The sequence below is a fragment of the Ciconia boyciana genome, chromosome 19 (genome assembly GCF_034638445.1).
Source record: "Ciconia boyciana chromosome 19, ASM3463844v1, whole genome shotgun sequence".
Classification (NCBI taxonomy): domain Eukaryota; kingdom Metazoa; phylum Chordata; class Aves; order Ciconiiformes; family Ciconiidae; genus Ciconia; species Ciconia boyciana.
The window spans coordinates 1,448,640-1,471,834 of record NC_132952.1 but is presented as its reverse complement, the minus strand read 5'-3'; the positions used below and the strand labels follow the sequence as shown (position 1 = coordinate 1,471,834).

The 23,195-nt window shown below is 45.5% G+C and overlaps 1 protein-coding gene across 6 annotated transcripts in view; it reads right to left on the bottom strand.

The window, feature by feature from the left end:
* Positions 1–22,769, bottom strand: part of SPEN (spen family transcriptional repressor) — a 67,834-nt gene extending 45,065 nt beyond the window's left edge. For 2 of the 6 annotated variants that reach the window (XM_072883858.1, XM_072883859.1), the window contains exons 1-2: positions 22,370–22,769; positions 3,105–3,425 (exon numbers count right to left, since the gene is read on the bottom strand). In XM_072883858.1, coding sequence (XP_072739959.1) covers positions 3,105–3,425; positions 22,370–22,452 — 404 coding nt within the window. In that variant the 5' untranslated portion in view covers positions 22,453–22,769. Of the gene's footprint in view, positions 1–1,811; positions 2,308–3,104; positions 3,426–22,369 lie in introns of those variants that run through there. The other 4 variants (XM_072883856.1, XM_072883857.1, XM_072883860.1 and 1 more) reach the window with 2 other exon arrangements.
* Positions 22,770–23,195: the final 426 nt, after the last annotated feature.

The following is a 23,195-nucleotide window of genomic DNA, read 5'->3' as shown; positions in this document are numbered from 1 at the left end:
TTTTAATCATAATATCAGGCTTTCATGACCAGCATCTTGCCTGCACAGGAAAAAAAATACTGCTTTCCAGTGCAGAATCCACATTTAAGTCATGTTTGTTTTTTTTTCTTTTAAATTCAGTAAACAAGGAAAACTTCATGTTTGTGGACATCATAATTAACTTTTTTTCCCCCCCTCCATTTTTGCTTAAGAGCTTCAAAAATTTTTCTGGAATTTGGTAATTACTGGAGCTCTTCTAATTATCCTTCTGCAAAAATGGCGTCGCAAATTGGGCTGTAGCCATGAAAGCCTCCGTGCAAAGCATGACCCAGAGGTAAGAAGCTGCTTTCAAAAGGGGTAGCATAACCCATAGAGAAGGCCCAGAAAATTCAGGGTTTTCTTGTTGCTGTTCTAAAATATTTCATCCTCTTAGAGGGAATTTTGCTTTTATCAGACTGCTATACTCAATTCTCGTCAAAGCTGCATACCCTCAAGAAACGTCTTGACTACTTATGTCAGAATACTTAGACTGCCAGGGTGCAGGCCCCAAAAAGATACTAAGACCCTAGGCAAGGAGTATAAATTAAATTTGTCAGTAGGTGTTTTTGTCTGTTGAGACTGCTCACAGAATTTCTATCTTCACAAGCACACTACTTTCATGTAGCTAAGGTCCGTTTTGTTTCAGTAATTCCAACATTTTGTATGTCAGTTGAGAAAGGCTCTATGTTCTCAGAAAGTTAGTGTGATCTCTCAAATAAAGAGATAGTAAAACTGACAGATAAAGTTAAAAGAACATTACAAATAGTTTAGTAGTCTAATTGAGACAAGTACCAGGACGGTATGTCTAAGTTACGTCCGCAAAATGAAACATCAAAAATTATTACGTTGAATGTTTAAAAAATACTTGCAAAATTCTAAATATGTCAGGGTAGCCAAAGTTAATTTAAAAATGTAATTATCCATCTTATGAAGGACATTTCAACCTTTTTTTTTCAGCCTTCTCTCTTGGATTCTTCCTTCAGAATCAATTATTAGTCACTTCAATCCCCTGAATCCTAATAACCCAATTCTGCCTTGTGCTTCCTCCTCCTCTCCTGCATCACGGGTCTGTCTTCTATTTAAAAGGGCAGAAATATTTCAGGTATCTTTTATAAACTGAAAATGGGATTTGAATCTTTTTTGATTAGCATCTCAGGAAGTTCCTTCCATTCTTTCTCCAATGAATCACTAGATCCTTAATCCTCTAAATAGATTCATCCTCTGTTGTTAAATTATATCTCATTTTCAAGCTTTCTACAGAGCTAGCTCATATTTTGCCTGCATTTTTTCTCTCAAATTACACATAAGAAACTACCAAACCAATGCAACAGAATGTCACTAACTTGTATATCTGCTTGAAATTCATTGTTGCCTTTCTATTTTCATTATCTCTTGCTTGCAACAATGGCATTTTGAAAGATATTTCAGGATCTGGCACAGAAACATGTCTTTTTTTTTTCCCCCTTTTGAAGGACCAAGATCAACAATTTTATAAATGATTGCATTTAGCGTCCTACAAAGTGTTAATCAGTGAAAGCTGATTTAATGAGGTAAGAGAAAAAGCAGTATTTTCTAGAGGGTTACTGCTATATAGCTGACATAAAAGAACAAAGTCCTTATCCATGAAAAGGACACAGAAGACAGACAGAGGAGCTAGCAGAGCTGAAAATCTAATGGCTACAGTGCTTTTTTGATTTATCTATTAGTACTAAGTACTACTGGAGTTAGTGGAAAGAGAGGGTTTGACTTGGGTTAGGAGAGGGGCTAATATACACAGGGCAGGACATACCAACCTTTTCCAAGTGTGGAAACACGACCTATATTCCCAATTAAATCTAGGGAGAGAATTGTGAACATAACTTCCCCAATTTTGGCCCCTCTTACAGGGGTAATCCACCTTCTTAATGGGCAAGGGTGTCAAATGATATTTTAGATGAACCAACAAGAAAAAAAAAAATCTTAGTGACAAGACAAAAAAAAAATTCCACTGGAAGGAAGTAGTCCCAGACTGAAACCATAACTCTGAAACCCCCAGACTTCTTTCTTGAGACAGTAGGCACTTAAATAGATCCATTATTTTAATTTCCAGCCCTATGTCTGAATCAAGCAGCTGGTAGAAGATCACCCAATGCACGAGGGCACTCATCGCTGCTGGCCAGCAGGCATCCTCTAGCCGCCTTTGTAACCATCCAGCCCAGTCATTTCTCACTGGCATATCCACAAACTGGTATTAGCGCCACGTCCTTAAAACTAAAGTATGTTTAATGTGGAGTAGCAAAGAGCTTTTTAAGAGACTAGATAGTAATCCACTCCCCATGGCTACTGGCGTCTTGACTGTATACCATCCAATAAATTCAAGGCAGTAGTTCTTATCCCAGCATTAGAAAAAACACTATAATTTCCAAAATTTAGTAATGTCCATCATCTCTTTTTGCCAATACCATCAGAAAGAATAATCCCAGTAACTTGGAAATGATGTAGATCCAAAATGGAAACATCACAAGCTGCCTTCGGTCTTCCATCCAAGCGTTATTTCCATGGCTAAGTGTTGTCTGTAGAATCCAAGGGGCTGCATCATTAAAGTCTACTAGAAATTTTGTGGTGACAATCCAATTAACATACCAACTGCGTATAGTGAGAACTGAGAACTAGGCATCAAGCTTTCACAGAATTTTAGGTTCTAGTATTCCGAAGATACTCCACAGAGAACTTCACCACATGTTGTAGAGTAAGATAGCTCCATCTGGCAGCAGGGATACATCCGAGCAAGGCCTTAATATTATCCAAGAAATGGAATCGTTACTTCTAGAAAAGAGTAACTCCAATATCGATGCTGGCCAAAGGAAATCTTCCATCTTAAAACCACCTTATTTCAAGTGTAGATATCCAACCAGCTGCAGAAAACATCCTCTATGGATCCACAAGGTACCAGCCACTGGGATAGAAATCACTTCCGTTTCCAACCCAAAATAGGAAACATAGATAATTCCCAAAATTTTAAATCCATCTGGGGGCCCTAGATACGAGTTTGTGTTTCTCACCATATCAAATACAAAATACCTGCCTAGAGAAACCTTGGAACTTACCCATCAAGTCTCCGCTCATAACGTCCTTCCCGTGCATGAAGCGATGGTGGGGGGCCGTAAGTGGGCCCCCCACCACCTCCTCTGAACCCAGAAACCTCTCTACTACGAGATGCTATGGAAACTGTATCATCCAATCCCCGAGCAGCACTGGGAATGGTTCCTGGTTCATTATAATCCGTCCGTAGGTCTCTATCTCCCATTTTGTTGACAGAGTTGTGTGCCTTCTGCGCACTTTTGATGTCCACAAAATCCACAAACGCTGCCACTCCGCCTTCCGACCCCCTCTTAGGGAGTATTTTGACACTTTCGACACGTCCATATCTGGAAGAAAATCAAAGCAGAGCACATATGTTAGTGCTGGTAGAAAAAGACCACGTTTAATAACATTGCCTCCTGCAAAATCAACACCAGCTTCAAACCCTTCGCCCTTCCCATACGGCAGGGAAATCAATCTCAAAGCACGGCAGAGGTTTGAAGACGCATTTTCAAAAAGAGGGAAAAAGCCATTTGTAGAGGGGAAAAAGCCACGGAAACTTTCCATCGTTACATTCAAAACTCCTCTCTTTTGGTTAGCCTACCATGAGATTGCCCTTTTTATAAGAACAGAGCAACAACAGCTGAAGAAATAGAAAGGTATTCGCAATTAGAGCAGCCCTTCTCATTTTTAATCTGACGAGCAAGACGTAATTAAAACAAAACTGTGTCACAACAAGTAAAAATAAAGACATCCCAACAATTTTCTTAAGAAAAAAATGACCTTGACACAGCAATTCCACTACTCCGATCTATATTTAATCCATTCAGCGCTAGAACAAGAGTCTCCATTCTGATCCTCCTTCCTGATCTCAAACCCATTTATTTACAACAGCCTCGCAGGACACTTTAGAAGTGTGGCTGACGCAGGCACCCCCAGACCGGGGTGCTTCTGGGGTTCAACTTTACATCCCCCCCTGTGGGCCAAGCTGCACAACAGGCACGCTGAGGAAAGCTGATGGGAACGTGACGCCACCCTACTTAATGTATGTGAAATTAAGTAATTGCAACACAGGCACTTACGGGTGAGTAAATGTCTACGTAAAAAAAAAAATAAAAACAAACATGTTTGTGCACACAAGAAAACATGATGTAAAAATGTTTTTAAATAACTTGCAGCAACTCCTATCAGAAAAGGTAAAATGGGGAAGTATGAACACAGCAGTCTTTTACAACAGCCAAGAACTGCAGGTCGCGTTTTGGTTGCTCATTTCTCTCAGGCCAGAGGTTTAGCAAAACAGGTAAGGGCTTGAACTGCAGTTGTTAATCCATGACAAAAAGAGGCAAAAAGCTTATTTTTGAATGCACTGACAAACAGGAGAGGGACACAAATAAAAAAAACTAATCAAGAAATATTTGTAGACTATGAAGAATGATTGCAAAAAATTTTCTATTCGCAAAGGCAGCACAATGCTGAACAGACATAAACAGATCTTAAACAAGAAAAGCTGTTTTCAGCTATACACGTAGGAAAAAGCTAATACAATTGCCTGTCTGAGGAGCAAACGCTGTCAGAACCTGCATCAGACTCCGTTTTATGCGTGGCTTTCAATATACCTTAAAATTTCGTCATTGTTGTTGGATGACTAATCCTTAAATATGATTTGAAAACCTGTGTCACTGACTGCTGGCTTCTCATTCCAACCTGACCTACTATATTTTATATATAATCTGGTTTGGATTTAGATCTCATTTTCCTCTGGTTTATACTCCACCGAATACAGCACATTGTCCATTAAGGAATACGTGCGCAAACAAGAGCACCTTTCAAGTCAGTAAAAGTCAGGCCTAAAAAGGCAAGGTTGCCTATGGGACGCGTTCTTGTCTCTCAGCTGCCCAGAGCAGAGCTTGCCACCTTTGTACTCCTGGGTACAGCATGGCGATGTTTAATTCTCAGGAGTTTCCTCACCTGTGATACCAAACTGATGCACTGGTCAGTTTTTATTCTAATTAAAAACTGCAAGGAGCAACTAATGGCAAACGGTACTGCAGGAAAGATACTTCTTGAAGTTTGTACTCTCCCGAGGCTGGATAAGGTCATCTTACCTTGAAGGCAAGATTTGGAAAGATCAGAAAAGTAGAGGATATGGTTAACAAAATTCATGTGAGGAAAAAAAATGGCCAATTGGATGTGGCACATGCAAAGAGAGAAGAAACAGGAAAGGAAGAAGGGGGAAGGAAAACAGGAAAGAGCCCATTTGAAAAAATGTTCATGCCATGAATGAACATGACGAAAAATACGAAAAATAATTAGGTATCCTAGTTAGCATCACCCTTTAACGTGCGTTTCAATGCCGGTTCTCCACAGACAGCAAAGGAAAGATGTAATAGGGCAGAGTGCTCTGACTCTCATATCCGTTGAGTTTTTCTTCTAAATAATGTAGTTAGAGAAGTGACTGGTTGGAACACGTACTTTCCTTTTGCTCGCTGTTTACACATTCGGTTTCTGGCAACACGAGCCTGTACTTTGTCCACAATCCTCGGGAGGGGGGGGGGGCGGGGGAATAGTATCTTAGCACTACTCAAAAAATCTAAAATCCTAATTGACCTTTCTGACTGCAGTCACCACAGCCTACTCAATATGAAGTGCTGCCTGCCAGTTACATCAGAAATGGGCTCTGAAAGACTCTTCCCACTCACCATCCTGACAAAAATTCTTCTATTTCCTCATTCTGAAATCCTAACAACGTACGTGTTATTATAACATACGCACAGACCTCAATTATTTTTCTTTTGCTGCAGAAGATCCAGAAATGTGTTAAAATGTTCAAATATTCGAGCTGATGCTGCCCAGAAAGTGCAGAAGATACAGAACATCGCTGTAATATGCTCCCCATGTACCAACAAAATCACCCAGCAAACGCACAACTCTTGCAGCCAGAGTTTAATTTTTATATTGGGAAAAGCGTACTTTGGTTGCCATTAATTAAAAATTATTTTTTTTTTTCCCCTAAATCAGAGATGGATGGGGGAGGCTACTACTGTATTCTACTGCAGCCACGGTCCTAAATCACCCCACTTGGAGACAGTGCGTTTTAATCCGTCAGTTATCCAGATACATAAATATACGCTGTGCTTTGGTGTCCTGCACCGTACCCTTGTCGAGCCCCGAGGATAATCTGTGACAATCGTCTTTGCTGAAAGCGAGGGAGGCAGACGGGGGGAGGAGAAAGGGAGCGTAAGGGGGGGATGAAAGAAAACCGAGAAGGAGAGAGCCCCGAGTATTCAAGGACAGCTGCTGGGAGAGGAAGGGTTGCGTTTTCCTTGCCCCAACGCGGTCCTGCGATTACACACATCCTTCGGTCCCCCACCGTGAAGATTAATCTGTCTGGTGATCCGACCCAGCCCCACCCGTTGGCATCTCTCCGAGCTGCTCCCGTCTTGGCAGGTGCTGCCGGGAGGAGGACTGCATCAAGGGGAGAGGAGGGGAGATCTGCAGTGCTGCATCACCAGACGGGTTTACTGCAGCAGAATAATACATTACAAGAAAAAAAACGATACTTTCTGGAGGGCCGGGGGAGGAGAGGCGGCGATAACGCTGTGTTTCGTTACGCAGATCGCACGTTAAGGCAAGATGGAGGCAAACGTGCTCCGAGGAGCAACCTTTGTCCGGATCCCGAGGGCTGGGAAGAGGGGACAAAAGAAAAGAGAAGGCATCGCCATGACCTTTGGTAACGTTCACAGAGCGGCTCCTCTCAACCTTCGCCTCATATCTTTATACCTGTGCGTCAGCCTTTTCCCAGAAGGCTGCGTTTCACAATCGCTGGCAGACCGAACAGAAAACAAAGAGGCGCGTTCACTCAGCTCCCAATCCGCAGACCCTCACGAAAACACGGCTTTTTAGTGCCTCTTCCCATCTGCAACTCATGCCGATTAATCATTAGCTCCATACTGTAATGAAGGCGGCCGAGGCCGTATTTTTGGAGGGGTTTACAGTTCAACCAGAAGCAGAGGAGACGAGGACATGCGAGAGCTGTTATGCCACCGAGCCCCTCCACCCGCACAGCATGATCACAGCACCCAGCTGTAAACACAGACCTAGCAGCCCTGTCAGGAAAAAAAAAAGTTGCTCAATAATCACTGCTTGAACAAAGCCACGCTAATCCAGCTTTTCAGACAAAGAAAAGGAATTCATAATTTACGCATTATCGGTTTATTCACTGTAGATCAAAGCACCTCTATAATCAGGCAGCTGAAACGTCTCTGGGCTCTTGGCATGGCCGCTCAGCATGTTTCTCTCGCTCTCCAGCCCTTCCTCCTCCCCAGCTCTTCCTCCCGTAGCGGCCGGTTGGGAAACACAGCCTCCGCCAATGCAAAGCCGGGCTGGTTCCTCCTCCCCAGGGGCGACGTGTCACCCAGACACAGCCAAAGTCATCCCTCACCCTACAGCCTTCCCTGCACGGGGGTACCTGCACCCTTGGGGGTACCTGCACCCTCGGCACCCTCGCCTTTCCATTTCTAGTTAACCGTTTCACCTCAGGTGCTTACTCCAAACATTCATTTTTCTGCACAGTCTCTGCTATTCCCAAGCAAAACCATTTTAAACAAAGGATGGACTAGGAGAAAGCCGGCCAGCAAATGTTTAGTAAGCAAATGTTACCATTTAGCTGCAATATTTTATAAACTGATTAGGATCTTTACAGGATTATTATGTACACGATAGGAAATGCTAGGTCGAAATCAGGGAGATTTGCTTTTTTAATTTAAACTGAATCTCACTTTAAATCATATTACCTCCTTATTTCTCATGCTGATCTCCCCCGGAGCTTGTGAAGACCTTTTATACCCAACCGTTTTCATTACTGCAGACTTCTAAAGGTCAGCTACATCCCAGTCTACAAAAACTTCATATTTTTATTTAGAAGTCAGCACAACGTTACGCTCCAGATACTACTAAACGCGAGACACATTGCAAGATCAAAAATAACGCAGGCGTTTTTTGTGCTTGTTTCTGCACCGCTCATTAAGAGCATGATTTGACAAGACGTCCTGATGCAGCAGGACATCTGAGTATTTTGGATTCACTTGGATTCACTTTGACTAAAGCCAGATATCTTTAGCCATCTGAAAAGCAGGGATGATTTTTCCGTGCCACGCTCAAACTCCTTCCTCCTCCATTATTATATAACCCCGGCAAGCCCCAGCCTGCATTATTCACTAAAACGCTCGCACAGCTTGAAGCTTTTCTTGGCCAATCGCATTCCTCTTGCTTTGTTGTTATTTCATAACAAAATAATGTGACCTGAAATAATACTTCTCCAGATGTCTGCGTCTCTTCTCCTTATTCGTAACCCCGCATCAGTCCAGTACCCCGTGCTAGGGGCTACTCTAGTCCTGTGCTTCCCCCTCCAGATACCAGGAAATGCAAGGAGTGCAAATACCAAAGCTGCCATAAAGGAGGCTGCCATCACCAGCTCCACAGGGGTTTTTAGCGAGCCTGCTGACGGCTGTTGAACTTCACTAACGCCAGTTCTGGTTTCTGCTATCATGGACATCTGTTTCACAGTCCAAAAACTTGGCCCACCTCAACAGTACACACGTTTACTTCCCATCCATGTAATACACAAAATAACACACCAGAAGAGCAGCAAAACCCGCTGCACCGCAGTCTTACCAGCAGCAGGACACCAAGCCATGGTGACAGCTATCCTGAAGAAATCCTGCTCCGAGTTAAGGGCCAGCTTCCAGTATCACCAGCTCACGACATGACTGCATAGCGACCGTCTCCCTCCCATACCACCAACATTCACCCCTGTAAAAGTTCCTAAGCCAGTAACACAAAGGGACTTGGGTCTCTACAGAGGCATTTGCAAAGAATAAGGCACTGTAATTGATCGTAACAAGGCCATTACTATAATAAATAAAATATACTATATAATAGTTATAAGATGCTTGGCCTAAGAAAATTACATACCATCATGTTCCATGCTTCACATTCATTATAGCAACAAACTTTACATGCCATGAAAAATATTTACATACTTCTACATTATTTTTTTTAGAAAAATGTGCCTAGCATGGAAGGAAGACTTGAGAGCTTACAGATACAGAGGAATAAAGGAATCTAAACAAAAGGTACTCAAAAATGCACTGACTGCCTTATTGGGTTTGGGCTCTTTCATAAATACAGTAACTGATGTATGACAGCAAACCCGACAACAGACCGTAAAGAACTGTGTGCACAGGGCTGGGATTAAAATAATCCAAGTTAATTGATATGTATCTTGATAGAAACAACAAGCAGAATTCCAGAGCCCTGGAAAACTACACTTAAAATCCACTTTAACAAACATGGGGCACTGTCACCCGATGAGCCGCAATCGCTCGTCTTCGTAGCACTGTCACTCAACTCCAGAGAATTTGTCAAACGATCTCTCAAATGCTTGACGACAAATATGGCAATGTACACAGGGCCGCTGGCCTTCGCTAGCAGCTGCGCTGCAGGGAGACCAAAGCAGTATTTACTATGAACAACTCTATGCAATGTCTCATTACTGAGGCCTTGATCCAAAGCCGGCTGAAGGCAGCAGCCTTCATTCCCAAGGGTACCAGACCAGGCTCTGCACGGAGCTGGCACACCAGAGCGCTCAGGACACCAGAAATCCCTCACATCAACGCACTCGCGTTTCAGTTATATCTTGAAAATTGAAAACTGGCTGTTCAGGATTATGGTGAAAATACTGTGAATATTTATCTAAAACACATACACACACAACCCCCTTTGAAGAGCCTTTGAGAGCACCATTTTGTAACACTCCTCCAGACACCTGATCTTCCCCCAATTTTCTGAAGAAACAGGTTGAAGTGACAAAACCCACTGGGACAAGGGTACCAGCACAAAGGCTGCCAGCAATGTATGGAGCACTTCCAGCAGCCTCTAGAGGAGATGCAACGTATGGTATTGGCTCTCCTTATCTCCAGCTGCTACGCTGTGTTAAAGACGGCTAAAAATAAAACAAATTAAATGCCTCTCTAATTCTACCTTTCTCGGCACAAAATTGCTGTTTCTATAACGATAAGACATCGTGAGCAGCCGGGATAGCGTTCTGGATAATCACGAGTAGGAAAGCTCGTCAGCAAGCGATATATCCAGACAACACGAGGCTTTGAAAACCTTTACCTTCCCAAAGCCAGGCAAAATAAAAGCTCCTCGTATCACAAGGAGTGCCGGTTTTCAAGCCATGCCAAGAACAGACCTTGTAACAGCAATGATTCAGAAACATGCTCTAATTACCGAGCTCCCATAATTTTCTAGACTGCAATCTGAGATGTTTTAAAACCTATTTAGAGTGATCTTTATTGGCTTTGCGACCTTTGGGGGGAGAAAAACAACATTCTTCAGGGCATTCTCCACACCTCTCCTCCTAGCAGTAAAGATCTTCAGGGAAACCTCAAAATTCAGGAGAAGAAACCATCAACCAGGTTATGGAGCTCAGTCAGACTGCTTACATGACTGGGGTGAGTCCTCAACACGATGCTCGTAACTCTCCCCTCCTGCCCCACCGCCCAAATTACTCAAACCCAGACCGCTCTTCGACTTTGCAGCTCCCTTTAGCCCCCAACAGCACTCAATGGGAAATCTCCCAACTCCGACTACAAATGGGGGTTTTGTTAATGAGATGCAGCACGTGTTCCTGCCACGCACTGAAAACAGCTAGGGCTTTGTCTATGCTCGTAATCCCTCCCTAAGAGATGACAAAGTAGGAAATTAAAAAGCTAGCATAGGCACATTCACTGATACTTCTGATACCTCTGTTATTTAAGAGCAACATGCTCGACAGATCAGATAGTCCAGTAGATAACTCTGTGCTGAAATAAGCGCTCGCTTCTTGCTTTACAGCTCAGTGGAATGCTCCATCTTAAGACACTAAGTAAGAGTGATTCCTAATTAAGACATTTTATTTATGTCTTTATTGCAAAGTCACCGTTTGGATACTGCTGAGGTATTAATATACAAATGAAATTATTATGTACCACCAGAGAGGGAAGAAACAGAACATTTAAAACCATTTATTCATGGTTGCTATTGTTGGTAGCAACTACTTCTTCCAATAGTCAACAAAGCAGGAAATTTTTCTGCAACCCCCGTGACAAAAAATTTTGCCACAGTTAAGTTGTTCTAGTGCATACGCATCAGGTGCAACTCGCATATAGATACACCTGTTCCTCGAGATACAGATCAGCTCCACTGCAACACCCTCACAACACGAAACAGCACTCAAACGGAGTCCTAGCAACATTTCAACCTGACGAAGACAACAGAGGGGAAGATGAACCACGCTTTGGACGCTGGGAGTGCACGAAGCTGTAGGAATAAAAAAAGCCTCAGCTTGACCTCAGCAACATCTAGCTGGGCTGCATTTAATATCCTCGCCCAAGTCAGCAGTTCCGCTGCCTGCAATGTCAGGCGAGCCCAGCATTGCATCAGACCATCCGCACGCTGCAGTCAGAAGGCAACTCTTGACCGAACCGTAACGAAGGACTTAATGCAAAATTACCGAGTCAAAGCTGCATAAACGTAGCTGAACGATACAAGTTTCTTGTTCGCGCAGCCACCTCAGCCAGCCAAAGAGGCAGAAGCTCTGTTATTAAGGAACTTTCCTAGTTGTCGCTTCTGTACAATTAAGGAGAAGCATGCAAGCATCCGTAGCAGGGCTTGTTGGTATATACGTTATTAAAAAAAAAAAAATCAAAGCAGCTTTGTGAGCAGAAATAATGAGGACTCATTTCTTATGGATGCATGTCTTGAGGTCGAATTCTCCGGCGTCCAATAACTGCCAGTTCCCACTGCAGCTTTTCCCACGGTCAGGAACACCTCTCTCCCATGTGGATTCTTTAATGTCTAATAAGGGTTGCACTCTCGCTGCAGCTTTTCTCTCCATGGGGCCGCTAATCAGGTCTCTCTCCTCTATTAAAACTGCTTGTTTTCACAAAACTCAAAGGAACGTCGTATCTCTGAGACTGTGAGTACTCCTCTTGCCCTCAAGTTTAGCTGAAACTGGCTAACAGCTTCGAAATTGATTAGGGAAGATATAGATGCATGGCAAGATCATATCAATCTTGCTCTCCAAGCAGATGAGAATAAATACGACTACTCATAGAAGCCTGAAGAGGTTACAAAAATTTGTAGAAACTCTGCATGTTCAGCTGTGTTGTATCAAGTACGATGCGCTGTGATTCTTTATCCTCCAACCTACGCAGATGCATAGTATCACGTTACTACATGCTAGACACAGAGCCGCTGAATTCCATCTCCAGGGCATTTTTTCTTCCAGCTTAAAGCATAATCTGCAGATTTGCTTCAAAAATACCAGGGGTGATAGGGTACATTAAATGCTTTCTGCAGAGGAATTGCTCAAGCTTGTTCGTTTGCGTGACTGATTTTAGGATTTGTTTGGATTCGATTTTAAGAACACACTGCATCGCAACTGTAGGGGAATCTCTTGATTAATCAAGTTTTTCATTCTTATATGAAAGGGTAATTCCCCTTCTCAGTATTGCTTCTCCAAGCTCTGCTTTGTATGTATTCGGCAGCAGATGGAGGAAAATGCAGAGTCATAACATTATGGTCTCCCTGCCATGCTGCGGAGTACTTTAAATATGTATCATCTTAAGGCTTTGTAAGTCTTGGTCCTCACTGGTTCATGCTTCTCCAGAGAAACACAAACTTTGTAACCTCTTCTCCAAGGTTTTGTATGTTTTCCAGAAAATGGTATTTCAGAAGAAAATAGTTTATCTGTCTGCAGTGTCTTAGACCATCCCAAGTGACTGGTTTGGTCTTCCCCCTCGAACCACAACTCAATTGAACAAGTGACTGGCCTGACTTCAGCCAATAGGTTTGACAACTTGAAATTCATTTTGGATCCAAGGACTCACGGCCATATTCAAGTCACAACCTCAAAAGCTCACCTACTCCTTAAAGGGTACGATCTTGAAACCAGGCAGGAAAAAAAGTCCCATCACCCTGAAAAAAAGTCACTTCCCAGGCAGTCCAGCCTCCTCCACAAAGCCTTGTATTTAAGCTGGCCAGCCGCTCCCGTACTGCCCCACCAGCCTGTCACGCAAATACAGATGTGCAAATGTTATTTAGTTGGTTCGTGACTCACCACTACCATCACCTTGGAGAAAGTGTTTGTTCCAGTGACTAAACCAACTGGCAGCACAATACTCGGCGTGAGCCAGGTGTCAACCCAAGGAAACTAATATCCCCTGCTGACAAGCGCCTGGTAAGAGCCAGGCACACACTCAGGTGTTTTGTCTGCAGTGACTACCTGCGCTCTAGGCGGTTTCTCCACAGGCGAGAGCTCAAAACTTTCCACAACTAAGCTCCTTAGCCAGCCAGATTTTAATGGCTTTTCTTTTGATGCAATTCAAAGTCAAGGTTTTGCAAAGCCGAGCTGAAAACAGGCTAGCTTGAATTTCATCGCAATGACGGGTGAGGTTTCTCACCTTGGTTTTACGAGCTGACCTAAGGAGGCCTCACCATACCAAGGAATTCAGCAGACCCTTATCTTGAGGTGCATGGGTACTACCAGACCTACAGGGCTCCTCTTACGGTTTAAGGATCAGCCAGATACACCGTCCCATCCACAACACATCCAGGTACATCACCATAACCACCAGGAAAGCTGCTTCCTAATTTTTCAGTGAGCAGCTTCACCTTCAAATGCTTGTTTTCAACAATTAGTCTGACACGAGCTAGGCAAGAGCATGAACTGCCAGCACAGCCGAGGGACTGTAACCTCTGAATGGAGGTGGAGGAAGAGATGCTTCCTGAGCTCAGCTGCTGCCAAAAAACAGTGTATCTCACCGTACCCGCAACCAGCCTATCACCTACAACATCAGTGTTGAAACCATTTTTATTTTTTTCAACGTAGCAAAGCTTCTCTGCTACTAATAGGTCCAACAAGTTGCTTGAGAGTTAAGAAAAAGACCAAAGGTTTATTTAAACTTTGATTACAATGAGGTTACTGTGCAGATCGTTAGCTGTCCAGATGCGTATTTAGCTGGCTTTCCACGAGCAGTGTCTCACACATACAAGCACAGATCCCTGAAATTAAATCAGATGTTGATTACATATACAAGGGAGATACTGATCCATCCCAAGCTTTTATTCTCCTCAGTTAGGATGCTAATGAGGCCGGAAGACTTTTTTTCCTCCAAAGACGACTACTTTAAACATACAACTTGGCAATTTATTTTTCTTATTTTGCTCTATTAACTATTACAGGTCACCCGCAGCTGCCACAGAGAGCCTAAAGAGGGAACATTTAAATAAGTCTCTATGTGCTTTTTGGCAGCCGTCACTATTAATGAGGACAGGAGGTATTCACACCACCGGCAAGAGCAGATGGACCACAGCTCGGTGCTTTGTGCCGGGCGGAAGTGGCGAGCATCTCACCAAAGATGCGTACGCCACAGTTGGGGAAATCTGTGACAGGGACATCCAAGTTACTCTCAATGAATCCCATGGACAGAAAACACAACCGGCTCAGTTTTGTACCTGGAGAAATGCAGAATGTGATTCGCCACTTGCTTAAAAAAAAAAAAAATTTACAACCTGGCAGTAGTCTTTTTATTGAGCTAGAAGGTAGTTTCAAATCCAGCTTTGATTGGGTACCTCACCACCTTCATGACAAGAACTTGGTTTGAACCCAGCTCTGATTTCCTACCACATCAGGGGATAACAAAAGACATGAAAGCTCTTCTATTTGGATAGAGGGATGGATCCAAGAGGATCACACACACAAGTCAGCACTGCCTCCATCTGTGGAGAGCGCCATCGGTATCCAACAGACAGCAGTGCAGATCATCTAGTCATGCTCCTTCCAGACATGTTTGGACTTAATCTGGCTTTTCACTGTTGCGATGAGAGCACATTCAGGGCATTTTGATGAGATTTGGAAGCTCACACTTCAGATCCAAGTGCATTTAAAAAAAAGTGCTTTCAATTTTAAGTTGCTAAACTTAATTAAAAAGGGGAAGAGAAAGGAAGCAAAAAAGCTCCCTTTTGTTCTTAAAAGATGCCCAAGTCTTTAAACAGAAAGCGGTCATTAAGACAGACTGCTGCTCATCTCCCATGATTAGTTTGTCCAAGCGGAAAATCAATGTTCCTTTCACATCCGAATTCTGCTGCGTTCTCACCCAAGTCACCATGAACGTTTGGACCTCGGACAAGACATGAATTTACAAACTATAGTACAGAGCCAGACACATGCAATGCTACAGGACACACTTCCAAAAAATCCGTCCTGAGAAGGATATGGTTTCAACCGAATTCAGAGACACTGCCTTCGTACTCAATCTATCCTGCTAACAGATCAGATTGCAGCAGGCCCTGGAATATATCCTGGTATATTTATGAAAAGTCTGTAACAATGTTTATTCTTTAATAAAAGGATGTTATCTTCACACTGCAGGATTTTACAGATTGCACGGGACGATTACACAGTGTTAGTAGGTTAAACAATAACTATGGAAATGCCGAAACCAAAGCAGCTGCTGTGTTTTATTCATCGTACAGAAGTCGTCATCACATCTTAATATATTACTGCAGAACAGCGTTGGAGATGCTTTTTCAGACTCGAGGAGACCAGATCTGCCATTACTCACCAGGCAGACAGAAAGGCGAAACCTCCTGCGCTACCCCAGCATGTACAAGGTGGGAAACACTACTGACTTGTTAGCTCAGGCAACGAAAAAAAGCAGCTTTTGTCTGATTTTCATTAACTGTTCAAGTAGTCTTCAGAACACTACAAAGACTCATGCAAAGGTAAGCCGCGAGGCTGGTTGTACACTGTGAATTTCCATCTTCAGGCTCATATTCCTCCCACGAGATTTCTAAATCGGCATGCCGAAGATGCAGCTAAACTCAAAATCTTATTATGGAGAGTAATCATATTTTCTAGTTTATTCCTCAGTTCATTGTTTAGGAATGTTTGCCCTTGCAGTCTTTGGTTTCAGGGCGTTCTCAGACCTCAGCAAGTTCACTGAACTTAATAAAAAACACAAGCAAAATATCTCACAAGTGCTTATTTTTGGTAGCTACCAAAACCAGAACATATCCACCCCGCTAGCAACTTAACTTAAACCCTTGTTGCCAGCAACTCCCCCAAAACCTTTAGTAGTCTACAACCAGCCAAACTGAGGGGTGACCCTCAGTTTTACCCCTTCCCAAACATCTTCAGAAGACCTCGTTTTGATATTCGTTATTTCTCAGGTGCATCTTCATGTGCAGAAGGCATCTCCTCCTCTTCTTCACAAGCTGACAACAGCGTGAAACCACCGCAACAGCAAGACAGCCTGCAGTTGCGACACATCAGCTCATGAAAACAAAACTCCCCAGGAGCCCCAGGTCCATCCTGACTCACTGACTCATCCAAAACCTGCAACCTGCCCTCTACTCATTTCAATATTTACTTCCTTTTTTATGAAAAGCCAGCTAGCACCTCTTTGCCCTCAGCAAAGACAAGGACCTAATTCTGGACACACCGTAAGACAGACGGCAATAAGGTCATTTGCCGGAGAACTTGGCATGACTTTCTGTCCTATGAAAAGCAAGGGGAAGAAAAAAAAAAACTAAACCAGTCAACAAGGCTATCACAAAACAAAGTTAAGCCTTCTCTCGCCCCCTGTTCTAACTTGATGAACGGATTCTATACCTGTGCAAGCCTCGCAAGGACTGGTAAGTTCTCAACACGCGAGTCTGCTCTCTTGCAATCTGCGAGAAAGGGCGGCTAGGATTACTTTATCGTTGTACCAAAGGAATTTAGAGTAAGGGCAAGAAATAGCAAAAGCCAACACCACTTTGGAGCAGCTCTCAGCGACAACAGAAGCTGCTCTCATCAAATCACAAATAAACACAGCCAGGACCTTTGAAGAAACTTCAGAGAAGAAACAATGCCAGAAAGGCTCAGCAGATGACAGAATTTTGTAACCAAGTGACATCAACTTATCTTCCTAACAGGGCTCAGCATATAAAAACACTTAATAGAAGCTTAGTCCAAATCTATGCTCTTTGTGGCTTTTCATTAAGTTTCTTTGAAATTATTATATAGGCATTTCCTCGGCCAGCATGGCGTCAACAAGCTACCACCTCAAGTGCATGCAAAGAGCAGATCCCGGAGCAGCCAGAGGATTCATGAATCTTAAACTGTTGAGGAGCCATCCTCCGCGTGACTCAGTCTCGGGGGAAGAAGTAGGTGGCTGAAGACAAACACTGCTCGGTAACACCCCTGGTACACCACGGAGGTGATGCCTGTGCTGCTTTATGGCACTTGGTGGATCTATGCCAGGATCAGAATTATTAAAGGAGGTCTAACAGAAAACAAAGACACACACCACCAGGACCAGCACCACCATCTCCCCAATTAGCCACCCGACGGATGAACCTACGCCCACTGCAAGGCCGACTTTCACTAGGAACTGACCGAGACTCGAGGAGGCAGGACTCGCCTTGTGTCTTCCACACCTTTCTTTCCCTTCTGATTCTGGGCAATTAATTTAACCCCCTTGCCTAATCCCCCAACCAAATGTCCTCCCATCACCTTCTTGGGTTTTATATTCTGCAAAACTAAGATTACCTTACTGGAGATATTTGTAAAACGCAGCACAAACAAGTCCTGATGCTGCCCAATATTCTAGACATTGCTTCAGCAAAGCACAGGCATAAATTTTACCTTCCCCTTTCCTTCAAAGGCTCTGAACTAAGAAGGCGAGTACCTAATCTATGAAAATACTATCACTTAAAAATTATACAAATCGAGAAAGAAGACAGGAGTAGTTCATTCTGCAGCCTTACTTCTGTATTTTCCTAAAATAAAAATACATCTGGATAGAGATCTCTATATGCAAAGCTGATTCAGTATAACCATCCATGCGTTTGCATCCTAAGTGATATCCAAGAACTATTACTCAATTATAAGCAATAAAACCCTGGGAACATATTTGAGAGTTTTACTAGAAAAACTGGAGTACTATTACTTCCGACTCAAGCCTGTTCCTGCGGAAAGGCACTGCAAGACCTGCTGGTGTCATACGTGAGAAAAAGGCACCAGAAATGGTGCTGTCCTCGCAGCCATCATCCTAAATAGGCATGGAGGTTTTTCTCCTCGGTGCTCACAGTCAGCACACCACAGCAATCTGAACCGCTCTGCCCCGTGCACGATCTGGAGCAGAGCTGACCAAAAGCCCTCTAACTCCACCTTTGTCCGCAGTGGTGATGTACGGAGCAGAAAGCACAGAGATTTCATGCTCCCAGGCTGAATTCACACTCCCAACCATCAAAGACAAAGCAATTTCTTGTAAACTGACCAAATGTTTTATAGAAGTTATTGAAAACAAACATGCACCTCTCATTATGCCAGGTTTTTTGCAGAGCAACTCCTCAGAGCAATTGTGTTTAAAATGCAAACCACTTCTCCTGAAGGTATCCTATGCATCTCCTCAAAACAGAAATCAGAACAAGGTGAAGCCAGAAAAGCACATTTTCCTAAAAGAAACCTGAACAGTTATTTGTCTTCTCCAAGACTGCTCTGATCTGCAACTTATTTCTAATGATTTTAAAGGAGCACCTTTCCTGAAATCCGGGGCTTCTCCTGGACTTGGTTGCCTCTCTGAATGTCTTAATTCCCCCACAGAATAGGAGATGGCATACCAAAGTCACATGGTTCATAATTAAGAGGCTTTTACTCCTCTTGCCCTTTAAAACACCAATAAAGGGACAAAGCCATGTTCTTTCAGATAACTGGAAGAAAACAGAGGGAAAAATAAAATATGGAAGGCCAGCACTTGTGCTGGGGACAACTGTTACTATATTTAGTCGCCTTGTTCTGCAAGCTGCCGAGCATCTGTTTCAATGATGGTGAATGACTTTTTTCCTGCTAGTCAAGACAGCATTAATTAGGTGAACCCAAGTGATTGCTACCACCACTTCCCTGAGCGCTGAGCCCTCATCTCCCATACCCTAACACAGATTCGCTGCTTATTCCATCTTAACAGCAGACCTCCAATCCTGGCACCGATTGCTTTCGTATTCGGGAATGCTTTAATAACTCATTTGAAAGAAAATACAGCACATTAGGAAGAAGTTTTTAAGAAGGGAGTATCTGGCTGGGTGAAAAACAGAAAGCCTGTAACAATTTCAGCTTGTTAAAATGCACAGAAAACAATTCTTTTGCAATTCCCTTTACTATCAAGACGATAGATCCAAAAAAGGGCTTCTAATGGAAAAAAATAACACTGCTCACGTAAGCCAGCGCTTCTTGAGACCAGCTTCAATATTCTCTCATTTGAGAGAATTCATAAGCAGAGCGCGTTATTTCAATTCACACTAAACAAAACGCATCAAGAGCGTTTTGCAAAAAAAATACAGTTTCTGCAAAACACCTCTTTCCTCTTAATTCCTTCCTTAAAAGAATTACTTGCGAGACTGCAAACCCGAGCAAGGTTCCCACAGTAACTGGTTAAGTGAAGGGGCAGGGGGGAAGCAGCAGACCCCTCACATTGAATAAGTCTGCTGGGTTTTAAGTTTTAGGAGCCTTCCTCGAATTTTTGCTTCTTTAGAAACAAAATGGTTGTGTTTCTCAAACTTGCCCCTAGCAGAGACTGTGCAACAGCAAGACCGCTTGCGTATAGGCTTTAATATGGAGATGACAGTATTTCCTAAGCAAAGTGGAAAAACAAACACTCCCATGGGTTGCACAGAGGCTTTAGGGGTAACACTACTCCCCAGCCCTCGGAGCTGAGATTTGCAGCGATATTTCCCCAAATTCTTCCTCCTGCTGCCACGGCTCAGCCTCTCTGCATGCTCTTCACCCCATTCACAGGCTGGGGGATGGGTGGGAACTGGGTTTCGCCAAGCCCAGCTCCATCTGAAAAGACTTTCTCTACAAATTAAATGGTCCTTCCCAAGGAAGGAGCCTTCCACATCCCACCTCCATGCTCAGGCAACCGCCGTCCCTATGGATAGACCATCACCACGCCATCACCACGCCATGCAATCCTTGTGTAACATGTCCCTTCCCCCAGGCGAGTACCAGCATACAAAGGAAGCCTTGCTCCATTGTCCACCTACAGCACCTATACATCCAGCCTGAAACCCGACTCAACATATAGCCCTTTACTCCTTTTCCAGCCACAAATATTTAGGTGTTTATATCCCCAAAAGGGCTGCGGAGGCAGCGTGTCATTTCCCCCCATGCATTAGTACCTGCACCCACAGCCAAATGTTTTGAAGTGTATTTTAACTGTGTTTACTTGCATGAGATCAGCCTCACCCAAACACACAAATCCCGCTTAAAAATCACTTCTGAAAAACAGCGAGAAATTGCAGAAACGAGGGGGGCTTGCCTGGCTGCAAATCTCCTTCCCAAACCTCTGATGGAAACTCACAAAGGTAAAAACAACCAAAAAAAGGTAATTAACAATTCAGCGCCTGCCATTTTTTCCCATCCATCTCTAAGCAACAGTACCATAGCAACTTTTTTCCTGCTTTAATACATCTTACAAAAGGAGAACTGGACAAAATAAGACCCAGGAATGTCAAATTTCCACTTTTAAGTGCCTATTCCTTCAGCTAGCTATGCCTGGAATTAAACAAACAACCCTGGAGCAGGTATCCTTTCCCCAAAAACCCTGCCTTTGTACAACACTGGGTCACGTAACCTGGACTGATGGACAAGACAAACCACCTTGAATGCAGAACCACCATCCCGCACGCTGCCATGGACGAAGCAGCAATTCTGGGCTCAGGGGAGAAAATAAAAGGTGAAGCTCAATTAAAAGAGGGCAATTTCTGAGAGCTGATGATGCCGAGATGGGGTTTTGCTGCTGCTGCAGCTCAGGCCAGGACGATGGAGCAGACCCCCGGGGGTTCCTCCCCGCACCCCGGGGTGACCCCAGCTCGGCCCCCCCGCCCCAACCGGGGCCCTGCCGCCATTTTAGAGACCGGGTGGCACCACCGGCGCTCACCGGCCCCGGGGCTCACCGCTCGGCCAGCGGGGAGGGGGATGCCAGCCCCCCCGGCCCCTCCGCAGCCGCAGGCGAGCAGGAGCCGGGGCAGAGGCGGCGGGGACCTGCCTTCCCCCCCTCGGTGTCACCGCATCTATTTTTCCCATGGTGACTCATTATTAAGGACGCTCTGTAATTTTTCCAACGCAGGAAGATTAAAGCTTCAAAATCCTTTTTTTTTTTTTTTTTTTTGGGGGGGGGGGGGGGTGTTAAAACAACCGTGAGCTGAGCAGCCACCCTGGGCTCGTTACCTTCTTTTTCCCCCTAAAAAAAAAAAAAGCTTCCAGCGTGGGGTGCCGGGCATCAACTTTGTGCGAGAGCATTTCCCGAGGTGCTGCTGAGGCGGCGGGGGAGAAGCCTCCTCCTCCTCCCCGCACGAAAAGACGAAGGGAGAAAAAAAATACAACCATGCAAACAGCTAGTACTTCCTTATGAGCAGGATTAATCTATGCAACGAAAAAAAGGGAGGAAAAAAAAAAAAACAAACAATATAATAAGGAGTCCAGAGTGCTTCCCGCGTGGAGGGATCCGGCGAGCGAGCTGTTTTCTTCGTGGATTTGTGTGATTTTGAGAGTCACGTTTTTGCAGCTGCAGGCGCTTCGGTTCCCACCGTTCGCTGCACCTCGGAGGGGGACGCAGCATCCTCAGGGCCGGGGTGGCTCCAGACGGAGGAAAACACAGTAAAAAGGGGGAGGGAAATAAAAAGAGAACACTCCAAACGTTGAATAATTTAAAAATTTAAAAAAAGCAATGGAGAAGCAAGATGGCCAGGCTTAAGGCTGCCTCCGAGACACCGCGCACCCCCCTCGGCATGAAATCCACTCCGTGCAGAAAGCCGAGCTCCGACACGCTGCTCCTCCGTCTTTTTGTGGTTTATTTTTAGTCGTTATTATTATATTTTTCTCCGCTCCGGCAGGCCTCCCCGCAGGTCCGTCCACGCCGCCAGCCCTCTGCGGACGATCCTCGCCATGGCGCGGGGGTTATTTACAGAGATTTTGTTTTCTTCCTCCTCCTCTCCACAGGCCGCGGGAGCCACCGTCCCCCCGCATTCCTCCCCCCGTTATTTTATTCTTTCATGGTTCTTTTTCCTCGTTTTTCTCAAACCGAGGGAACGGGGGGGGAGCCGCGGACGGGGCCTCCCCGGGGGAAGGGTGGGGAGAGCGACCCGAAGGCGCGGGAAGGACCGGCGCAGACCCCCCCCTGCTCTCCCTCTCCCCACTCACCGCTTGAAGTGCTCGATGATCTTCTCCTCACGCACGTTCTCCGGCAAGTTGCCCACCCAGAGGTGCCTGGTTTCCCGGACCATGCTGCGCGGCGCGGGGCGAGCCCGCCGCCCCTGCCCCGGCTCCCGGCCGCCGCCTCCCCCCGCGCAGCGCTGCCGGCCGCCGCTCGCCGCCCGCCGCCGCCTCCTCCTCCTCCTCCTCGCCGCCCTCCGCCTCTTCCGCCGCGGGGCCCTGCCGCCCTCAGCGCCGCCGGCTGCCTCCCCCCGCGGCGGCGGCGGCGGACGACACCATCCCCTCCGGGGGGGCCCCCTAGCTGGCGGGCCGGCTGGCGGGCGGCGGGCTCCCCCTCCGCCGCGGGTTTTCTTCCTCCCTGTCTCCCCCCGCCGCGGCCCTCGCTCGCTCGCTCCCGCTTCCTCCTCCTCCTCCGTCAGCGGCAGCGCGGCGCCCCCCCCCGCCGCCGCCGCCTCCTCCTTCCCCCTCCGCGCTCCCGCTCCTCTGGCGGCTCCGCTCGCCCGCCCGCCCGCTCTTCCCCCCTCCCCTTCCCTTCCCCGCGCCTCTCGCAGCGCCACACGGGGGCCCCCGCGCAGGCGCACTGCGCCCTGGGGCGCGCGCCGCGGCCCCGGCGGCGGAGGCGGAGCGCGGGCGGGCAACGCCCCGCGCCCGTGCGGGGGGCGGCGGGACTGCGCCTGCGCGGCAGCGGCGGGGGGGGGGTGCGAGGCACTAAATAAGGGGGCTGCACTGCCGAAACGGGGGCTATGCAAAAATTAAAGGGGCTGCACTGCAAAATGAGGGGGGCTATGCAGAAAATACAGGGGGCTGCACTGCA